General features: G+C 40.4%; 1 protein-coding gene across 1 annotated transcript; it reads right to left on the bottom strand.

Annotated features, from left to right (window-relative positions):
- Nucleotides 1-10: 10 nt before the first annotated feature.
- On the bottom strand, nucleotides 11-12,873 carry snx13 (sorting nexin 13). Its single transcript, XM_017041315.2, is given in 26 exon segments — nucleotides 11-455; nucleotides 457-592; nucleotides 1,149-1,261; nucleotides 1,346-1,414; nucleotides 1,556-1,701; nucleotides 1,775-1,846; nucleotides 1,946-2,107; nucleotides 2,318-2,428; nucleotides 2,755-2,862; nucleotides 2,982-3,124; nucleotides 3,529-3,598; nucleotides 3,738-3,908; nucleotides 4,011-4,115; nucleotides 4,214-4,407; nucleotides 4,920-5,019; nucleotides 5,162-5,250; nucleotides 5,563-5,701; nucleotides 5,787-5,870; nucleotides 6,011-6,099; nucleotides 6,223-6,327; nucleotides 6,458-6,576; nucleotides 6,668-6,789; nucleotides 7,389-7,478; nucleotides 7,587-7,689; nucleotides 7,776-7,888; nucleotides 12,558-12,873. Coding segments are annotated over 26 exon segments (2,892 nt in total). The 5' UTR covers nucleotides 12,606-12,873; the 3' UTR covers nucleotides 11-364.
- Between the last annotated feature and the right edge of the window lie 9,414 nt (nucleotides 12,874-22,287).

The following is a 22,287-nucleotide window of genomic DNA, read 5'->3' as shown; positions in this document are numbered from 1 at the left end:
CATTGACTTGTCCAGGATAAAGCTGAATGCAACTAAAAGGTCTGACAAGTAGGAGAAAATAGAGAAGCTAAAATAAAAGACTGATGTTCAGTCTTGGTGCAAATTACAGGATTTGTTTGTGTTTGCGCATGTGTGCGTGTGTGTCACAGGGAGAGAGAGAAGGTTCTGTTGTTCATCCATGTTTTCTGCCTTGACAGAAACTTTACGCTGGATAAATAGGAGTGTTTTCACCACAGAGTGTGTGAGCAGAATGGAAGGGTAGAAATTCAGCTACACACACGTCATTGTTCACATCAAGCCCCTTACCCTTACCTCTGAAGTCCGACTGTGTTAAGACGTTCAGGTCATCATCGTCTTCTTCCTGTCACCTCTTCAAGGAGGAGGATTTAAGTTTCTCACAATATTTATGGTTACGTGGTGAGTGAGAGTGCAGCTTCACAAAGAGCTCGCGAAAGGGGGAACATGGTCTCCAGGAAGCCCACCAGGAATACATAGACCAGCCGACAGTTCATGGGCTGGTACTGGAACATGTGGAAGACGCCCAGGATCCCCTTTCTCGTAGTGTCTGCTCCCATTATATGCTTCAGTTCATCTGTGGCAGGGACAGAAGAGGAGAGATATTAGAGAAGTCTTCAGACTTATCACTGTATGAACTGGACTTTGACCTGAAGCAGAGTAATGTCAGTGAGGCCTTTACAATCCTGGGAAATAGTTCATTGCAGCATGCTTTCTAGTGCAAAGAGGCCAAATGGCCAGCAACCCTGTCTGTTTTGTGTGTGTGTTTTTTTAATAAACATGAAAAAAAAATTTGTTCACAAGTGATTTATTGGAAGTTCAGTGGAAGGCAGTCTTTCACTTTCTTATGTCCTGTTTCCTCAGTCAATAATTGACCAAAAAATCAGAACTATATTATGACTTTTCCCAAACATTTTAAAAACAAAAAACATAATTAAAAGTCCCAGAAATGCCAACTCCCCCCTCCCCCCAAAAATGTAATTAAAGCCTGACTATAAAATGCCAAAAAGATATTTTATCATGCATTGCCAAAATTCAGCCAAGAAATATAGTGGGACATAAAATTGTTGAACCAAAATTTGCCCTGTTATACTCAGTGTAGATAAATGGGACACTGAATTGTGTGATTTTACCTGGCATGATACCCAGCAGGCTAGTCTTAGCAGCTACTCGTGTCCGCATGCGGACGCTCTTGTCCCGACGAGGCAGGGTCTCAGCCAGTATTCCATTGGGCCAATAGGAATCTCTGTTTGAACAGTCAACTGTTACTACAAATTACAGTGACCAGAGAGGTTAAGTAAGGTGTAAAGGTAGTGATGAATAGGCTTACCTGAACCTCTTGACATAATCTGCCACTTGTTCCGGTGAAGTCATGTAGTCCACGTGTTCCACAATTTTTCTACAAGGACAAAAAGAGCACTGTTAAGGTTACAAGTTGAATTCCTGAATTCTTTTCCACACATTTAATGATCTGTAATCATCACGTGAAACTGACATTACATAACATTTCTTTAATAATAAACCGCTGGGTGTCTCAGACCTGTTGATAGTGTCTCCGTATGTGGCTCTGATGAGCTGCTGCAGCAGGTTCTTGATGTTCCTGCGCAGCCACTGGTTTTTCTCTTTTAGATCAAACACCTCGTCCATCAGCAGCAGCATGACCCTCAGTGGGATGTTGTCATCCACCTGGACAGACAGGGCATTCAATGGCTGTTTTTGTCAAGCACAGAGACGGATAAGGACAACACAACCCACTCACGTTGTCGTCAAGCTGTGCAGATACTCGACAATGTTCAGGGTCAATTTCAGCCTTAGGAAGAAGTGGAGGCACCTGGGAGCGCAGAGGTCGGACCATACAAAAGCAGAGGTTCCGTCAATGAAGGCATGAAGACAAACAGCAGAGGTTAAATAGAAGTAATGATGGTTTCACCTTTAGTATGGACTGTTTGATGTCTTGGCCCAGTCTTTCTGACATGCGTCCCATGTTGTCAGACACCTTGGTCATCCCTTCAGCCAAACTGTCTGGTAGGGCTTTGACCGCATTAGACACATTCCTCATGGAGCTCCTCAAAGGATTAACAAACGTGTCTATCTGATGAGAAAATTGAAAAGAAAACTGTATTTTAGCAAATATATTTGTGACCAAAGAAAAAAAGAAAAACACACAATAAAATAACAACAAGGAAAACTTGAACTATCAAGTTTTGGAGTATTAAAGTAATAACAGCAATAATGCAATAGCCCTGTAGCATATACAGGAAGGTGAAATGTACATTTACTTTGTGTAAAAACCTCAACAGACCTTTCGAGCAAACTCTCCTTTGCCCTTACTGTAGGCCTTATTTTCTAGAAAGTCATAGACGTAAGGGATGAGAGTGGGGCAGGCCTTCACCATCTCTGGGTTAAGCAGCAACTGAAAAAAAAGAATACACACACAGAGACAGATTCATTTATGGAAGACCTAAAAATGTCTGTTTTATGTGATTAATTTTCCCTGAAACAAGCCAAAAACAATGAACCATTTATTCGCGTTTTGCCTTTTCTGCTCTACTAAAAACTCTTCTATACTAATTTTTAGGTCCACCCAGGGGCATTCTGGTCCATCACTGTTAGACCAGATTAACTGGATGAATAACAAAAACTCAAATTTTACAAAGTTACATGGATAAATATTAAAAGTATAATTCTGAAGGAAACAGTCGGGCAGCTGGAGATAAAAAACACTGTCAATAACGTTACCTGTAGATAAGCATTGAGGTCTTTTTTCCTCTTCTCCAGAAACTCTCTGTCCATGTTGTTAAAGGTCTTTTTTCCTGGAAGCTTCAGGATTGATGCTAAGTTCTCAAACTACAACAAAGTATGCAAAAATAAATCAACTTTAAGTTTAACTTTAAGTTTCTAATGTGTTACCTTTCTTTTCTTGACTTTTACAACGACCGCCACACAAACATTGCTGTGGACACTACCTGTTCAGTGATCCTCATATGGAAGTCATGGAAGTCGGAATAGCGTCGGTAGGTCTTCCAACAATCTTCACTGCCGTCGGGGCTGCGTCTGAACACAGTGATGGCGTACAGCGCATAGGTTTTGCCGTGGTCGTTGCAGACCCCTGTAGCACCCGAGAAGCCCGGGAGAAAAGCATCAGCTACTGGATGGGGCAATTAATCCGATGGAGTTTGAGGAGGTTTGATGTAAGCAGAAGGAAGAAAGGAGTGGGAAAAGAAAAAGTGGGGAGGAAGCGCAAGGAAAATAAAGAATGGAGAGCACAAGTGTGGAGATGACAGAAAGAAAAAGGAAGGAAAGGGGGAAAACAAAACAGTGACAGTGACTGAATGGAAGAAACAAGGAAAAATAAATCAGGAAGAAAGTGACAAAGTTGCAGATGAATGGAGTTGGGAAATTAAGGTTTGAAGAATAAAACATGCAGAGAGAGGCTGGAAATTCACATAAAACCTAAATCAAACTCAGAAAAAGTTAGAGGAGGAGTTACCGTGTGTGTGTGTTTCTGTTTACCTGTGTCAGAGATGTAGGCATGTAGGTGCATAGATTCATCATGGCAGGAATTGGAAAAGTCGTCCAGAGACTAAAAATCACAACAATTAGGGTTCAATCAACTATGTTATTACAATAAAAAGCGTTAAATTATTCACAAAGAAAAATTAAAGGCATGAACGTCAGTCTTCTCCTGAGCCCTGCTATAGAACTACAGGACAATGACTTACTAAGTTAATGCTCCCTGTAGGCGAGCCGTTAAATGATTCTCCATCACCGTCTTCGGATCCTCTGTAACTCGGTTCCTTCAACATATCCAGCTCTGCTAGCATGCGGACATAGAGAGGGCACTGCTTAAAGGATGGATAGTAGCGCTCGTCTCGTAGCATCATGTCGTACACCTGGGAGAAAAGACAGCAGTGTGAATGAGCAGTGGTCAAAAAAGTGTGTTACGATATGTGATAGGAAGACATGATCAGAGGGATAGCTGGATGTTTTTGTACCTTCCTCTGAATGTCATCAAATATTTCTGGTGTTGGATCGTCCCTCTGCAGTTTCTCCCCCAGTTTTATCACCGATGCCTCGTCCACTTGCACCCTTGGAGACGCCTTTTGCAAACAGAGAAATGTCGACGGACAACACAACCGTTAGAATTGTATTCTGCCAACAGCACTGACCATGACGCTGCAGCTAGTCTGCTTCCAACCTTGTCTGAGAGGTATTGTTCGTAGACACCCAGTGCAGCGGCCTTCAGCAGCCCTTTGGTGGCGCTGGGTTGCTTCTTCCCATCCTTCTGCCAATTTTGCATGACCTCCAGCTGCTGCTGTGCCGTCACCCTGTAACCCTCTACAGTCAGCCAGAAGAACAGCTCAGCCTGTGCCCCTGCTGCCTGCATGTAGTCTGGATCAACAGAGACACAGAGGTTGGTCCAGAAGAAGCAATGATTCTACACACAGCTAAATTATTTTAAATAGAAAACTGCATCAAGAAAGAGAGTGAATTCTGCAGCATCAGCAGGTTATTTTGCCACAACTAAATGTTTGCTTTCAGTTTTATTCTAACATCATCTGAAAATGAGACCATGGTGAATTGTCATGTAATGACAAACTTAAACTTTTAATAATTTTATGAAGACAATACTTTTCTGACTACAGCCACAAGCAATGACATTTTTTTCCACAGCAGACATGGCTTAAGTTGTAGTTGATAAACATTGTCTTCTGCTCTGTCAAGGGGACTTTGGACACTGTCGTGTGATAATCATGAGAAGCATAACTAAAGTAAACTACGGACAGATTGAATGAGTTATGGATTATAAAAGGATGAGCGTACATGTTCATGAGTAATGTAGCTGGACGACTCGCGCGATTGTTGGAACTCTGGTTAACGTGAAAATGCTTTATCAGAATTACCCATGAAGAACTGCAGTGCAATGTTGTGGACGAGGATGTGTTCCAGTGGGATAACACAGAGCTTGCCAAAGTTAGCTGCTAGCTTCAGGGCATCCACCTCCTACAAAAAGACACAAGATGAGACAGGTTTAAAAACGGTGTAAAAATGGTTTTGCAGATTTTTAAAAAAAAAGATTTTAAATTATCTTAAATCTTATTAAATAATTCAAATGTATGCCTTGACCATCTCTCTGGGCTCCTACCTTGCCAGACTGTAACCTCTGTACCCTGGTCTCACACACTTTCTTCACAAAGAGAAGACTGTTGATCTGGTTCTTGATGACATTGATGTCTAATAAACAAAATAACATACAGACTTTAGAAAGACATAAGTAAAAGGCATTTATTATTTATTTAACTCTTTTTTCTTGTAAGTTTCTTTTTTTCTTCAGTTCAGGAAATTGCTTGGGTGAGTATCTGTTAAGCAATTCTTGTACCATGGACTATATTTATTAAGGTCCAGTTTGTCATTTAGACATTAATCTAATCTTGTCACATATGGACTTCAAAATTAAACTTGGTTTCAGTTCGTTTTAGTTTTTTGTCGGGGTGATCAATTTTAGGGTTAAGGTAAAAGTGTGTATTAGTTCTAGAGACCACCCACCATCTCCAGCAGTGTCCAGGGATCGTAGATACTGTAGCTCCTCCACAACCTTGTCCTTGACAGCCTCCAGTTCCGCAGGTTTGTCTGTTAGCTTCAGGATGTTCAGGAAGGCCTCGTAGTTACAGCTGGAGTCGCGAATCTACACACAAGTGCAATAATAATAATTACAGTCCAATCCTGGGTGTTGTTACAGAACAATGATAGTTTCAATTCTCTCTTCTCACCATCCAGATGACAAACTGGTTGATATAATCTGGGTCACTAAGCTGGTTGATCAGGGGTAGCAGCACACCACGAGCCAAGACCTCCTAAAATCATGACAAAGATAGGAGGCTTGTGGCAGATACAGGAATTTATATAAGACCTAAGTGTGTTTTAAACAATATAATTAAAACAAGATGAGACAGGTGAGTAAGTGTGACAGCAATGTGTGTGTGTGTGTCCTTACCCGTAGGAAGTATCTCATGTTCTTGTTGTGGAAATCTCCAGGAGGTAGTAACAGATACAGAAGCAGTTCACACAAGTCTCGAAGGAAACCTGACACACAGACAAACACAGGCACAGCGTTTGTTTGACTTTTACTTACGACGAGCTCACACAGCAGTAACATTTGATGTGCCGAGTGTAAAATACAAAAGTCGTTCCCAGAGGTGTGTGTACCTTCTTCGTCCCTGTGCGAAGTGCACACGACATCTCGACAAATCTTCCTTTCCAGTTCCACTTCAGCCTCAAAAAATGAGTCCACCAGCTCCTCTGACATGTCTCCTGTATTTGAAATTATTATTATTATTCTACACCACAACTACATTCACGTTGTCACATCCCACGGCACCCCTCCCCAAAACTACAGCTTATTAGAGGAAAAAAAAAACATTATTGAAAGTTTATAGCATACTCTGCTTGTCGTCTCTGTCAGGGAGACGATCCTGTGCTTTTCTAAAGACACGCAAATGGGTGGCAAAGTCATCGACGAGGCGAGTAGTAAAGTAAGGCTGCCAGTCCACTTCTTTAGACCTTGACACACAAATGTTCAAAGAAATAGAAAAAAATTTTGAAAAATTTGAAAAAATATATATAACATATTTATTTTGTTTGGCTCTTGTACCGTGTAGAGAACTGGACCAGGGCATTCTGTAGTGTCTGTCTGATCTCTAATAAAAAGGATTCGTCTTCACTCAGAGTATAGTACCAGTACTGGATGTAATCTCTCAGAGCAAACTGGATCACCTAGAAAGTGAGAGAACACGAAGGAAGAAAAGTTAAACCATTAAAATGACAGTATGCGTACATGAGTACTTGCAGGAACCTCTTTATATATGATTTTTCTTTTTTACAAAGTCTAAACACGGCTCTCAGACTCAAGCTAACACCTCCTGTCCATGTTATGTTGATGGCACAGGTCGTGGTGGAAGTTTTTTGTGACCACACAAAAATGACAAAACTTGTTTTCAAAGTCAGAAAAACTTTCAAAATCTTGAACCTGAATCACAAACCAACCTCACTAACGGCACATGATTTCTACAACACTGGCACTGTGGTCATAACAGTTATAGCAGCAATAACCATTCACTGTCTCTAGAAAACATTAGTGGAGAGAAATGAATGATTACACTCAGACTCTAAATTGTCAATTGTCAAAAGAAAATTTATGCACTTGCAGTGTGCTTGTTTATTTTCTAGAAAACACGTTTATTTAAATATACTTCACATATTGAAAATCAGATAAAGAAAACTTTTTGGAGCTAACTGTAAAGGAAAACAATCTTAAAATTCTATAGTGACACCATGTAAATGCAAAGCTCCTCCTGGTACAAGGTCGAACGGACCTGTTGTAGTGGTTCGTCGATAAAACTGGAGCCTGTCAGTCTCCGGTCGATCTTTATCGTCCTTGTTTCCAGCTTCATTTCATCCAATATCTTCAAAATACAGAACTCAATTAATTAACATTTTGTGATCTTGGAATTAATATGTATTCAAGGACAATAATGAATCAGCAATATGTCAGTTATTCACAGTTGTTGTACCTTTACTATACCAATCTGTGTAGGTGAAAGGTAGGAATGCTCGCATTTTTCCAGGTATTTCTCAGAGTTGATTTTTCCATAAAGCAGAGTGACCACAAAACCCCTGAGGAACCAACAGAGGTGAAGATGTAATAAGTTGGAGCTCCTGTCATCTGAAGATGTGAAGTAGGATTATAAGCTGGTGCTTACCCTCCAACAAAGCAGAAGATATAAAAAGCCAGGTAGAAAATGGCAAAGGGTCCAAAGGTGACGAGAAACAACACAACTCCAAGACCCCCCCATCCCCAGATGGACAGACTGGCCTGAGAGAAAAAGACAAAACACACATTTAATGTTCCCTGTTATTCAAAGACACAATAATTGCGACTTTTTATCACTAATAATACACCTGATTTATATTAAATGCCAATTTCTGCTTAGTAGACACAATATCGCTTTTTTGTATAGAAAGAATAATGTCTTCACCTAATTTATCCAGCAGAGTGAGCTCTGACTGCATTACATACAAAGTCAGCAGTATTTACAGTACAGCAGATACAAATTCCAGCTGAACAGATGACAGTGTTCAGTCAGACTCTGTGGTAACAATCAATTATTTTTCTTAATGCTAATGTCTAACTAATTAAAATAAACAGTATTCATCTGGTTGTACAGGTATGTAGAGCACAGGTGTTTTGGTTAACGTGGACCAGGAGCTGTGAGTTGTTAAGTGAAAGATGAACCTACACAAACTCCAGCAGCAGGCTGGAGACGGTCATGTGAAACCGGGCCGTGCAATGCAAAGAGAAGAAAAAAAACTGTAGCATTGTGCCACTCACCATATACTAATGTGAAAAATGCCATTTTACTACACATTATACAGTGGTGAGGTGTGAAAACTCTTGACAGTCACATGGTGCGGCCTTCAAGGTTAGTGACAGACTTTGTGATGATCAGCAGTGATGATCTCCAGCTGTCCTACTTTCTTATGCCAAGTTCTTTAGATAATCAGCTCCACTGATGAAGCCAGATAGGGAGGGCAGGGAGGAGGGATGACCAGGGTGAGGAAAGAGAGATGGAAACAGAGGGAGCTACTTCAGGACACTGACAGATTGTTCTCTCTGGCACATCCATCTACGGACAATCGATGACATACATTAACCTGGCTGAACAGTGTGTCTGGAACATGGGTCAAATCCCAGATAACTATGTTTAGTAGCACCACTGCATGCAGAAAGGAATAGAAAATGTATACTGTTTTTTTTTTCATTTAATTTATAGAGAATGATAAAACAGAACTGGAAACATTTATGTTTGTTATAGCTGTAACATTTGGCTTCAAACCACTACATAAATAAATAAATAATTTTGTGCAAGACTACTGCAGATGTCTAGGTTTATCACAATACTCCAGTATAACTTCGTCCTTTAGTAATCCAGTAACAAGTGGACAGCACCGTGACACGTCTTTGTTGGCATGTGTGGAACCAAATTCCTCCACAGAAAATGTTACAACCACCTCCGCGGCGGACATCATCTGACCTGCTGCAGCTCCACGGCACATCAGGCTCCATAAATTCCACAGCTCGGAGAGCAGAGCTGTAATTTTACTCAGATGTCACACAACAGTCTGTCATTTGGGTTGTCTCCTTTCAAGCCACTGTGATTTGTGCATCTTCTCGACGGTCACAGCACTTGAGCTTGAAAACAAATAAAGGATTTCCATCGGCTTAGGCTAAAAAAGGTCAATAGGAAATCAATTTGAGTGCTTAAGATGCTGCTTTTAGCACAATTTCAAACAATTTCAACATTGAATTGATGAGAGGATGACAAGGATAGAAACATCTCCTCATAAGTAGTTTTTAAGCCGTGGCCTGAAATGTGGCAAAAATTATAACCTTTAAGACGCTCATTAAGAATGACATTAATCTGCCTGAAATTAGGGCAACCAATTAAGACATTCATCTTTTATGACAGCTATACCAATTTTTGGGTTAAGTGCATGGTTGTGTGTTTAAATAAGTGCACCACATGTTATGTTTATTGTCATGTGTCATGTGTATAGTGCTGTTTTATCTGTATAATCACTGTGATCTGCCTGGATGTTTACGTGTGTGTGTGTGTGTGTGTGTGTGTGTGTGATGGGCTTTGGTGTTAATCACCAGAACAGATGGTTGGCTGTAATGACTCAAGAGTGTTGGTTATCAAATCTCATATAAAGCCAAGCCTCCGCAGCCTAGTCATTCTCAACAACGCTCTACTCACAGGCTACCCTGTCACCCGCTGCTGTCACTGCTGCTTTTACACAGTGGCATCACTGACGTCACACATTACTAATGTTACCCAAATGAGCAATGTTTAAATACGTTCTCATGCAAGCATGCCACTGAATGCACCACTACTAGAAAGTGTTCCCTATAAGTCGCTGATACATAAGGATGTGCAGGGATTCCTATTCTTCAGATGTCTTGGAAGTGTACCTAAACGGACAGAGAAGTTTGCTCTTATCAGTTCTTTTGAATATACTACATCAACAAACATCGTTGCACTTGGTTCTTAGCCCATGCGAAGTTAATCAGGTTTGAATTCAATACTTCAAAAGACCTGAACAAGCATTAGCTGATGTATCAGACTGTGCTATGAGCAAGATAACTGTTGTCCAGCCAAGTGATTGGTCAACATCAGGTGGACCCAAGCAATTGTGAGAGGGTTATCACACTGTTATCTTGTGTCTGTATACAATACCGTGACCTGCTGGATGAACTTTACATAGGTTCAAATGGATGACAGCCTGACTCTAGTGTGTAATTTTTTATGTCTTTAAATAGACCAATTATTTCTGGCACGATGTACACCTAGTAGTCTTTACAAGAGACTTCCTTCATATCTCTTTTGATGTTGCTCAAACCATAACAATAGGAGTCTCCTTCAACCGCCACGTTCTCTCACTGTTGTCATTAAGCCTACAATTGTTCCAACCAGTCATGACTTGCAAAAGAAGGAGTAGTTGAGCCTGTTTGGACACATTTTGCTGTCCGGACATCCGCGCATTCAAGTAATAACAGACAAGACAAATTTCTTTGTTAAACTGAGCTTTGTCTGGGTCACAATATTTGCATGGCCTGACAGTGAACTGAACTTAACTAATAAAAGTAACAGAAGTATGTTACTGTGGGAGAAATATTTCATTTAAGCATACAGCATATGAGTAACAGCTGGATTAAAATATTTCATTAATAAATGGTCAGCAAAGGAAAGTGATGAATGTTGAAACTTCACTGGTTTCTACAGAAAAGAGAAACACTTGTGCTACCTTACCATTGTGTCAGCATCCTGCCAGCTGCTGTCATAACATAACTACATAGAGAAGAAACACTGCCGTGTTATCACTGTGTGATCGCAATTTAGTCTAATAATAGGCTGTGGGCTCATACTGCAGGCATTAAGTACACAAAGTGCAGTCCGTGGGCTCATATCAACAGTCACTATGATGTGATACTACGTATGAAGTGCCCAGACCTTGTGTATGAGGTTTTATATGAATGTTTGAATTCAATTCATATGGTGACATGAATTAACAGCACAATCTTTCTGTTGTCTGGAAATGATGTAAATCCCAACTGCAAAGTCTGGCTGAACAAGTGCATACTGTATTCTTCCACTGAAGGGAAGCAGGTCTTCAGCTCTCTTTCAAGATAAGGGCAGTATTTCCTCTCAGCACCAACAAATTTACAATGTCGGATGACAACGCTTGACATCTGGTGTTGATCTATGGGTGCGGTTATGTTCACACCTTCTGCAGGTCAAATGGATGAGTCAGTTGATGCTAGCTCTTTAACATTGTTGGAAAACTCATGCCAATCCCTAGTAATCTCCGTCATAAACTAAATGTGATATATTTTTTCTGTATTCACAGTATCATCAACCCACACAAAAGGGTCAACCCACACAAAAGGGGGGGGGGGGGGGGGGGGGGGGGGGGGGTAGGGTGGAGTAGGTTTTTATGTAAATGAGTCTGATCATTCCTTAGCAGTGGAGGCTAGATTAAGTGCTGAAGTGGAATGAGACTTGATATGGCGGCATATATGAAGACAACCGTAGCACAAATGAAAGGGACAAGATGAGCACAAAGAAAAAAGATCACAGGCTGGATCAGAGACCTTATACATTCCAGAAATGTTCTGTGACTTTGACTTGATAATGCCACTTACAAACAAGCATAAACATCATGTCAATCTCAGCCAATACAATGGCATTCCCTTCCTACCTACATCAGTGGTATATTGTTTTTTGCCAGGCCTAACATATTATAATGTGGACAAAGACAATTGAATTAAATACAAAAAAAGAGTTTGCAAACACAAAAAATAAAGATATTTCATGCTATACATTTTTGTTGAACAGTTTGAATACCCTAAATTAATATTACAATTATTATTTTGGAGCAACATGTTCTCAACTGAAACTGAGAAAACTTAAGAAAAGTAATTTATAATAAACACTTAAAGGTTCAGGATTTATCAATGATCTCAGACTAACAAGTTACAATTCAACCTGTGGAACATGGCATTTAAACTGCATTGATAGTAGCAGGTGCAGGGGAACGGGCAGGTTAATGCATAACACTAAGCAAATACTTTAGAATTCTTCAAACAATCCATGCAATGACTGGGGACCTACAGTGGTCTCTCAGTACACTATTAATATTTCAGGACAAGCCTGAGATAACCTAGTTGTCCGAGTCTGGCAAGAGAAATGTTTTAATCTTCCAGACAGGTCGAATACTAATGTGTAGCTATATAAAAACGTGTCAGAGTCCCCCCAGAGTTTAAGTGGAATGAGAAGGAAGTGCAGTAAGACACAAATGCCCGATAATTACCTGTCACTGCGTAATGTATGTAAGAGGCCACCCACCTTCCAGAAATCACTTCTACACAATTTACATACGGTTTTATCTCGCATTACTCGCAAGAGGGCTAACACTGAGCTCACCTTGATTTCTTGAAATGCAGAAATTCGTTGGCGAGGGACGTCACTCATAATCTAAACGCATACTGTCACTAATACTACTTGCTGAACGTGAAGCTAATTCCAGCACTGTTCATCGCATTAAGTGGGCGTCGGAGGTGTAATCCAGGGCTATGTGCCACATATAGCAGACAGACAGCAGAGGTACAACCCGTCATTTCCCCTGACAGACTCCCTGTGTTTACCTGTAGAGACGGCGCTGAAGCTAGCCGCTACATGCTAACTAGCCCTGCTTGTCACTGGGAAAACAAACTCCCCGGACACATTTAACGTTAAGCCACACTCACCTCTGCAAACATCGTCTAAGAAACTCTGCGTGCGAGGGCCGTGGCTAACCCCACCACATTTTAACAGGCGAGAAAAAAACTGCTTTCTTGGTTAAAAACGGTCGTATTTCCAGTCCCCGGACTCTCTTCGGATTGTCGCCATGTTTGCCAGCTTTACGTCTCTACTGCTGCGTTTCCGGACGCCGCCCTGTGATTGGCTGACATGCGATGACGCACAAACACACCCGTGACTGACACAACCAAATGCAAAGACAAACGCTTTACTTCAAATCTGACTTATGAGTTTGAAACTGCATTTTTAAGTATTTCACAATCAATAATTTTGAGGTAAACAAATATGTTAACTTCTAATGAGAATGTTACGGCAGGTGCCAGCTATATGTAATATAATAATAATAATGGTATGTCGTATTCTGTTAACTATGCTGAAGTAAACAAACATAATTCCCATTTATGAATAGACAAACCCGAAAATAATTGTAGTAAGTAGTGGTAAGTAAAGTAAGTAAGACTACACAAAATCCTTTGGTATGTTCAAAGACTGTTAAAAGAAAAACAATACGGTACTTTTTCTTCTTAAATTAAAACTACGGATGTATATAAAATGTTTATAAAATTATATCTACTTTAATTTACACAATTAAATGCAGTGTTAGAAAACAAATATTTTGAATCCAATCAAAAAATATAAAAACTGAAATTAGTCAAATTAGCCTTCCGTATTGTAAATGAGGACACGTCCTCAGAGTTGTCATATATATGCATTGCATCATGTGTATTTGCACTTAAACTAGAGAATAGACTAGACCGCTTATAATTCTACGCCTTGCAGACCGTATTTGGGCTATTCCGCACTCTCTTGTATTTTCTGCATGTTACTCTCAAATATAATATGCGTTGACAATGTAGCGTTTCATTGATGTTTGTCGTTCAAGTGCAACAAGGTGCATTATTAATAAAGAGAACAGGAGAGACTAGAGAGCATTTTGATCACATGGTTGACCAGCGCTATCTGCAATCCTGGTGATTATCTATAATGCATTACCCCGGTGGCAACTTCATTAACCTGAGCTACATGTCACATCGGCCGGCAGGAGCTCGTGGGGGAGGTGGACATAGGCGCACAGAACGGTTTACTAGACGCTTGTAATCATTCTGTGTTGCTACTCAATTTTCAGTAGAGGGCAGCACACTCACTCTTTAGATCCGTTCTGTACACCACAACACAGCCCTTGATTATTTCCGGTCAACCCATTAATAAACGCTGCAGATTCTGACCCAAATCAGAATTTTTGTAAATAAATTGAAAACTTTATGTAACTTTTAAAATGTATGCCTTTAAGGACTTGACCATGTTTACGTGAGGAGGAAAAAAACAGGGGGAAAACAACAACATACACTTGAAAACTCTGCGCTACTGAAAACATTCACCGACTCATTTTAAAATTTGCATTTTAATTAATTCTTCAAACAATCCATAAATATTATCCTTATGCATCCTTACTATCCTTACCATGTACATATATAATCACAAATATAAAGTTGTGGAGTGCTCAATATGTTTCACTAGGGGTCCCTACTAATCCACATTATGTAATTTTTTTTCTAAATATCATAATTGTTATATTACTAGATTTAAATGTTTGTTTCTCCCCTTAATTAAACCATGGGATCACATCAAAAAAGTGAGTTCTGCGCGTTGTGTATTATTCATTTTGAACACACCTTCAAATCAAATGTTGAATGAATACATTTATTGCTAATATATATATAAATAAATATCCCCCAAAATTCATTTAAAGAAGTCGTACAAATAAGAAAACAATCCCAAACATTATCATTTAAAAGAATTACAGACAGGAAAACTGAATTTAAAACGTTTTTTAGTAATTTATAAGTGAATCTGGTATTTCAGTTTTGTACGTGGTGATATGTAGTGGCAACATTGTAAATATAAACAATAATTTATTTGTTAATTTAAGTGAGTCATTATTTTACAAGTAACACACTATAGTCAGTAAGTAAGCCAACAACTGACCTGAGGCACGGAGTCCATGTTGGACAGACCCAGCAGCAGGACTGCTGTGTCACAGTTCAGAGGTCAGAAAACGGAATGTGACAGCAAATGGTAATTTAATGAGAAAGGAAATGAATGTAATGGCTTTTCTTCTCTCGTAACCTTGTTTTTCCAAAATGTCACCAGAGAGCATGGCATTCTTCAAAAGACACAATAGTCAAATTTACAATGACAAAAAGTATACATTCTTATTTTCATGGTTTTAATGTTTCAATATTGAAACACATTGATCAGAGTACAAGCTACACTGTAAAATCAATTACATTCTATCAATTAATCAATTATTGCTACTGTGCCCGTGGTGGTGGTAGAGTAGATTAGGGGTGACACTGGCTAAATGTTTGCAGATGAGGCCTCCCAGTACCTAATCACCACAGTAACAAGGGTCAGCAGGGTGGGCCAGTGGGGCCAACTATAGCCCACGGCACCAAGACTATGAATTGAGCAAGATGTTTACTTCTGAATCAGACAGTTATGAGTGTGTGCGTGTGTGTGTGTGTCACCAAGAGTTGTTCCATAAAAACTTGCCTCAGGGAAAAGTGTGTATGAGTTCTGGTTTTCCAAACTCCACTTAACACAGCCCTCTCCCCTGTGACCCTTGTCTCTGCTGCACACAGTAACAGCCCGGGTCAGTAATAGGGTGAACACTTCCTGGTGCATAACTGTGTGATCATTAGTAAAACCATATAGGAACTGCTGTGACATGAAATAGTGTCTTTATAGGTAACTTATTTCTCAGAATAGCATTAGTAAAGAAAGCAGAGTAAGTAATTTGGTAAGAATAAAAATGTGACCGCACAAGTTGTGCGTATGTGTGTGTAGAAAAGGTGAGAAACAGAGAACCTAAGCAAAAAAAATTCATCACAAAATCAATTGAATTTTCCACACGCTGTTATTTTAGGCTGAATCACAACCTGTCTGCAACAACAGACGCCTGGCTCTCATCACTCTCACACAGTCTATGGGGTTTATAGCAACATACAGTAATCAGTGAGGATCACTCTGCACATGCTGACACTTTAGTGGCTGTAATATGACTGTAGGGAATTAAAAAATATATTACAAATGTGAGGTCCAGCCACAGACCATATAAAAGAAATGGACTGAATCATCCCAGAAAAAGTGAAGCTGCAAATCAAAGGAGCCAGGCTGCTTTTGGATTAAACTTTTTTGCATTAATTACATCAAATAAATTATAAAATTAAATAAAATGTATGATTTAGGAGGATAATTCTTCACCAGTAAATAATAAATTAAAGCTTTACCTTTATTTATAAACACTTAAATAACACAGCCTCACAGAAATGAGGGGGATCGAAGTTTCACTGTTCAAAAGAGTTCAAATTAATGTGCATTTCATCCTTTTAGGAAATTCCTTAAAAACGTTTTGGGGATACTGTGGGCAGGAATACCACAAACCTTTGGGGAACACTGCAGGAGAACGTTTCCCAGAAATATCGAGCCTGTGCAACTACAGCAACGGCCTGTTGCACGACAGAACGCAGCTCATTTTGAGATATCACAGGTAGCAGAGCTTTTTGTCTCCTTGACTGGTTCTCCCTGGAGAAGGTAAAAGGAAAACAGTAACTGCAATGACGACAAATAGGGAGTCGGGCATGAGAGGAAAAGAAGGGGAGGAAAAGGTGCGTTTTGAATAATGCGTTGTGAATAATTTGTCCAGCCTGACATGATGCTGCGCAGGACCACTTCCTGTGTGTCAGGTTTCAGCGTATGTGAGTGTAAATGTGCTATGGGGGGAGGGTCCACTTCCTTCACTTCCAAACTCTTGAATTTTAGGGTCTTAGAGTGGAAAAAGTCAAGATGATTCTATAAAGAGAAAATGTCTAAAACAGCATTATTAGTCATTAGTTCAAAGTACAAACTATTACTTTAGCTGATTTTCTTACAGTTTGATATTTGGAGGATAAAGACCTGCATGATGAAAGGGTCTTTCAACAAGGCACACATTAAAGATTATTTATGAACAACGAAGCTAAAGGAGAGCTTTTGTTAAACAAATATAGAATATTATATTGTACCGACCAAGTCCTTATTACTGTGTTAATAGCACCACCTACATGGAAGGAAAAAAGCAACATGTTTGACAAAATAAAAATAAATAAAAGCAGAATGGCCAATTGTAAATCAGTGCCTGCAGGTGCCAGTCAGTTCTGAGACAAACGTCCTCATTCAGATATTTTTTTTTTGTTTAATGTCAAGGCCTCAGTTTAATGGCAGCGCTGATATTCTTTTGGAATACCTTAGAAAACCAGGGTTTACCACAGTCAGGTTGTATTACTCTGTGTTGTGCGAGGCATTTCCTCTCAGATGCCCACCCTGTCTGGTACTTCAACATTTAAATCAGTTGTTGGCGAAGCAATGGAAAAATAAGCAGCGGTATTAATAGTTTTTCTCTCCATGCAGTATTGTCTCTCATGTTTTCTCTCTCTCTCTCCCCCCCCCCCCCCCCCCCCTCCCCTCCTCTGTATTTGGGGGTATGCAGAGTATGCTCTGAGGTTTCTGTGGCTGCAGGTAGCGGACCTGTTCACTTAAAAACTGTACCTCTAATGTACTCCAGATGATCTGACTATTTATAACTACCTCATGCTCTCTCTCTCTCTCTCTCTCTCCCTTTCTACATCTCCCCCCTCTCTTTCTTTCTTACACACACACCTCTACTATTCTCTCCCACTGTCTCTCTGTCTTCCTGTCTCTCTCACCATCTCTGTGTAAAAGTGTCCTTGCTTTTATAAGTGCCTTTGGTCTTCCCAAGGCCCTTTGCCTCTTTTTAACAGTGAGTGTTACTTTACACATCCTGCTCCATGCCATGACTGCTCAGTGCCTGTGTTTGGGTGTGAGAGTGGGTTAAAAAGTTGGCACTAATTCCTACCAGGCAGTGAGAGACAGGAAGAGAATTATGGGGCATTTTGGCTTGTTTTATGAGATCTAAAAAACATGCAGTGGTTCATATGACACCAAAGATCACACAACTAACATCATCAGGGTAAGAGAGACAGGGAGGGATACACAGACAGACAGACAAACAATAGACGAGGGAAAGCAAACATAGCATTCTAATATTAAACATTTGCAGGAAAAATAAGCATACATGGACACACACGCTAGAAAAATACAGGCCACTCATGAGCTCTGCATCAGCAGATCTTTGTTTTCTTATAGTCCCAGCACTTTTCACTTTGTCTTTCAATTTCTTCCCCCTATTTTCAAGTGCACTCAGGCTCTTCACTGTTGTATGCACACAGCCACCAAACAAAGTTGAAAACTATAAAGTAGGGATAGAGAGTGATTACTAGAGGATACAGTAAAAGGTGATACAGTAGAAGGTGATAATATGATAAGGAGTAAGAGCAAAGGGTTTGGGGGGAAAGAGAGACTGTAGCATACATGGTGGAAGGAGACCTCAAAGTAAATAGAGACGAGGGGAATCAGGAAGGTGGAGAAAGAATCACAGACCACCTCACAGTGAACTCCAGTGGCTGCAGCAACTCTAACATTGAGTTCTCTCCCAGCACAGCTCCCCTAAGACCCACTCTGAGGCTGGAGAGGCTGTTACTGCCAAGTCATCCTTCACTTTACTCCAGTGTGTCTGACGTGTGTGTTTGTGTGTGTGTCTGTGTGCACAAGAGGTAGCAAGAGACACACAGAGAGCTAGAGAGAGAAAGGCTCTCAGAACACCCATAACTGTGACTGCTCTGCAGTTATTGCTCTTAGAGAATATTCTCTCAAAAACACTAGATGGTTTAACTCTCTCTTTCCCCATCTTTCCTTTTCTCTTATTGTGTGCGTCACTATGTGTGTGTGTGCCGTCCAACGGGCGTGGACTGGGTTTCTAAAGACGGGTTTCTGTGTGTGTGCGTCACTATGTGTGTGTGTGTGTGTGTCAGACAAGCCTCAGTTTTTATGCATTGACTCAAGACAATCCTCGCCACTGTTAGCACAACAGGGAAACACACATTTCCACATTTAAAACCACACTCTGGTCATTGTGAATGCTCCTGTGTTTCCCTCAACAATGCCTTCTCTCTGTGGAAATCACACACACCGTGTTGTGCGTGACCTGTAGGGCTTTTCCATACCGATAGTTCATAGATCTAAGCTTGATAAGAAAGCAGTGTGGTTTCGAAAAGGTAAACACGGAGAAAACCCATTTTGAGATTCATCAATAGACCCCCTAATGCTCCCCATTTTCAGCCCTAAATTAGACGTCTAAACAGCCAAAACTCAATAAAGGAACGTTGTATAGGGTGCAGTAAATTAAGTTAAGAAAAAGAGCCTATGTGTTTGAATGAACCCTGCCGGTCTTTGATAAAGCGCCTATGTTTATATTCGTAAAGCGGGGGACTGTGATATTGTCTGGTATGTGGAGAGTTATAAGAGGCTTGTGCTTAACTCAATCTGCAAGATAAACAGCCCTGGGCAGGAACACTGAGAGGATTCCCATAAGTTTAGTTCCTCCTTCCTGCCTCCTTTTCTTCAGTTCTGGAGCCTTTCCCTCTATTCCAGAATTCCATTTTATTTATTTCTAAACTTCTCATTACAATTTGATATGTCCAACTTCCTGCTTCATCTGTTTTTTTTACTCTGCATCTGTGAAGAAATAGCACTCATTCAGTGGAAATAACTGTGCTGGCTTGTTGTCCAGCTGGGGGTCGCTGTAGCACAGGACAGGGTCAGTTTGAGAGGTCATGGGTCAAGAATAGTGGTCGAGGTTGGCACCAACCTCAAGAAACATGTGTGTCTCAGTGTGTGCGCTCATCAAGTTTCAGAGCTGTGGTCGAATGCCATCGCTTTAAACTGTAACAATTGAAATATGACAGTCTTTGACATGCTTTTGTGTTTGTGTAAAATGTTCAAATATAAACTGACTTAAAAATAACAAGAACATCTGGTTTTCCAGGGAGAGTCTAATGTTCAACCAATTGTACTGACTAAGGATTATTGCGGTGATTTTATTTTATTTTGTTTGTTGTTGAGATCAAGACTATTGACCCTGTGTCTTGTGTGACGCAGTGTGGCCTGGATTTAAATCAGTCTTCAGTAAAGACTACTTTGTCTTGGCCTGTCCTGCTGTGATGGACTGCTGGCTCTAAAAACGATGACTTGTTCATTTAACAAAATGTTTTGGCCAAGTCAAGTTTTCAACGTTGATGCTCGGACAGTAAGGAAAGCATTCATCCTATAAGAGTCAGGGGATTATTGACATTTTTAGTCAAGGTTTCATCCTGATAATGCTGCATCTGAATTCTAGATTTTGGATTCATGTTGGAGACCAAAGCAGCCAAGCGTAAATAGAAACTTTGCACAAACATACACAGGTAAAGTTACATTTGAACTGACTGCTTGAGGTTAAGATGAAACAGATAATTACCACTAATGGAAACCAGACTTCTACTCTAGTCTGGTCTTTCTTGTGTTCCCCACCTTCTCCCCCAAATGTGTGTGTGTGTGTGTGTGAGCCCGACTTCCTTTCCCCCCTGTCTTTTTGTGGTGTCAGAGGTAAATATAAACCAGTGCCTTTTAGCTTGTATAATGGGGAACCTCAGAGGGTGATGGAAATCAAGGAACAACAAAGACGAAAGAAGCATTTTAGGACAGCAGAGCTCTGCTAGATTTATTTAACGTGAAATACCAGACCATCTGCTGGCTGGACATGTATATGTTATTGGGGAAACAAATTGTGTAAGTTGCAAAAAAACAAAACAAAAAGAGAGTCAAATAATACAAACCAACAAAGTTGATGAAGGTCACTAGAGGTAAAATAATCAACATTTACTGCTCCTGTAAAGCTGGAGTTGCCCCTCGTTGTTGTTTAACTTGCTAACAGCTAACAGCTTAAAAGATGCTTTTGAGGCCATTGATCAGAGCACAATTACTGAATTCATTTCATATATAAGTAAATGCCCTCTGGGATACTGTAGCTTATATTACCTGTATGTAAATGTCTTGACTGTCAGCGTCAGCGAAAGACCTTTTTCCTAAGACTTACAGCAGCTGGCATTACTGGAAAACACACAGGCGTGCACCTTTGACATTTGAATTTGTTTAAGGACCAAAGCGTGCAGATATGAGCTCTGATTAATGAGCACAGAGACCGTGTTCCAGTCTGAGTGCCAGCCATCAAAGAGCCTATAAATCATGCCCTCACACTGATAACAAGCAGTCTACCCATCACCTTCAACATCAAAGGGCAGTGGGAGCAGTGCCACTGCTCTCTTTCTTTCATTCTCTCACTCTCTGTGAAATGAATTTACCTCTTTAGTAGGCGTGAGAAATCTTCCTTTCCACGTCTATCTGTGTGTGTGTGTGTGTGTGTGTTTCAAATGTTCAGAGGTGACATTCCTTCATGTCAGAGCGAAAGCCTCAAGTTTAAGATAACACCGCCGCAGTGATCTAAGGGTGGGAATTGATTCCTCCCAGTGGCTGCTCTGGACCTCAGGTCAGAGCTGATGACTTTTCCTTTCACACAACCTGCCATGCTAACAGACAGCCGAGGCCCAGGAGGATCAGCCTGACACTGCACTGTGAAGAGTTGTGGGATAACAAACTAAATGCATGAGTGTGTTCATTCATTCATGTATTCATTCATTCATCTTCTACAGCTCAATCCTGACAAGCCGACAGCTGAGCAGTCATAGGGTGAAGACAAAGTAAACAGCCCATTGCAGGGCCACATATACACAAACAACTGTTCACACTGACATTCACTCCAATCCTATACTCTGTCCAATTGACCTAATACTTCATGTGTTTGGAATATGACAGGAAAGTGGAGAAAATCCCACATTCACAGGAAGAACATGCAAACTCCATACAGAAAAATGAGGAATCGAACAGGAACCTCTGGTTATTGTAAGGCAAAAGCACTAACCACTTTTTCACCATGCCCTAGTGAATGTGCTTGCATTGTGAAGTCTTTTACATCAATGCAAAAATATTGGTGTGCTTTAAGAAAGTGCAGAACAAATAAATATCTATGGTTTGGTACAGAGTTTTGGTGTTTTGTTTTTTTTCCAACTGTCATTGTGAACAAATTACAACAGCGTGGTTCATAGACATTCAGTGGGTCATAGTAACTTCAGTTGTCTCCTATTGAAATGCTCATGTCTGTCATTCAGAAGAACATAACAGCTTATTGTTCAGATGATACAGCACCTGTAGGCGACTGCGGTGCTGACCTGTAGCTTCTATGGCATCTGGGAATATCATACACATCACCCCCAGCTCAATGTTCACCCTGTTCAAACAGACCAACAACTAATTATGGGTTTCCCAGATCCCCGAGCTCAAGAATCACTACAGAATAAAGCCA

Source organism: Cynoglossus semilaevis, chromosome 18, assembly GCF_000523025.1.
Source record: "Cynoglossus semilaevis isolate Cse_v1.0 chromosome 18, Cse_v1.0, whole genome shotgun sequence".
Lineage (NCBI taxonomy): Eukaryota > Metazoa > Chordata > Actinopteri > Pleuronectiformes > Cynoglossidae > Cynoglossus > Cynoglossus semilaevis.
This window is presented reverse-complemented; position numbering and strand designations above follow the sequence as displayed.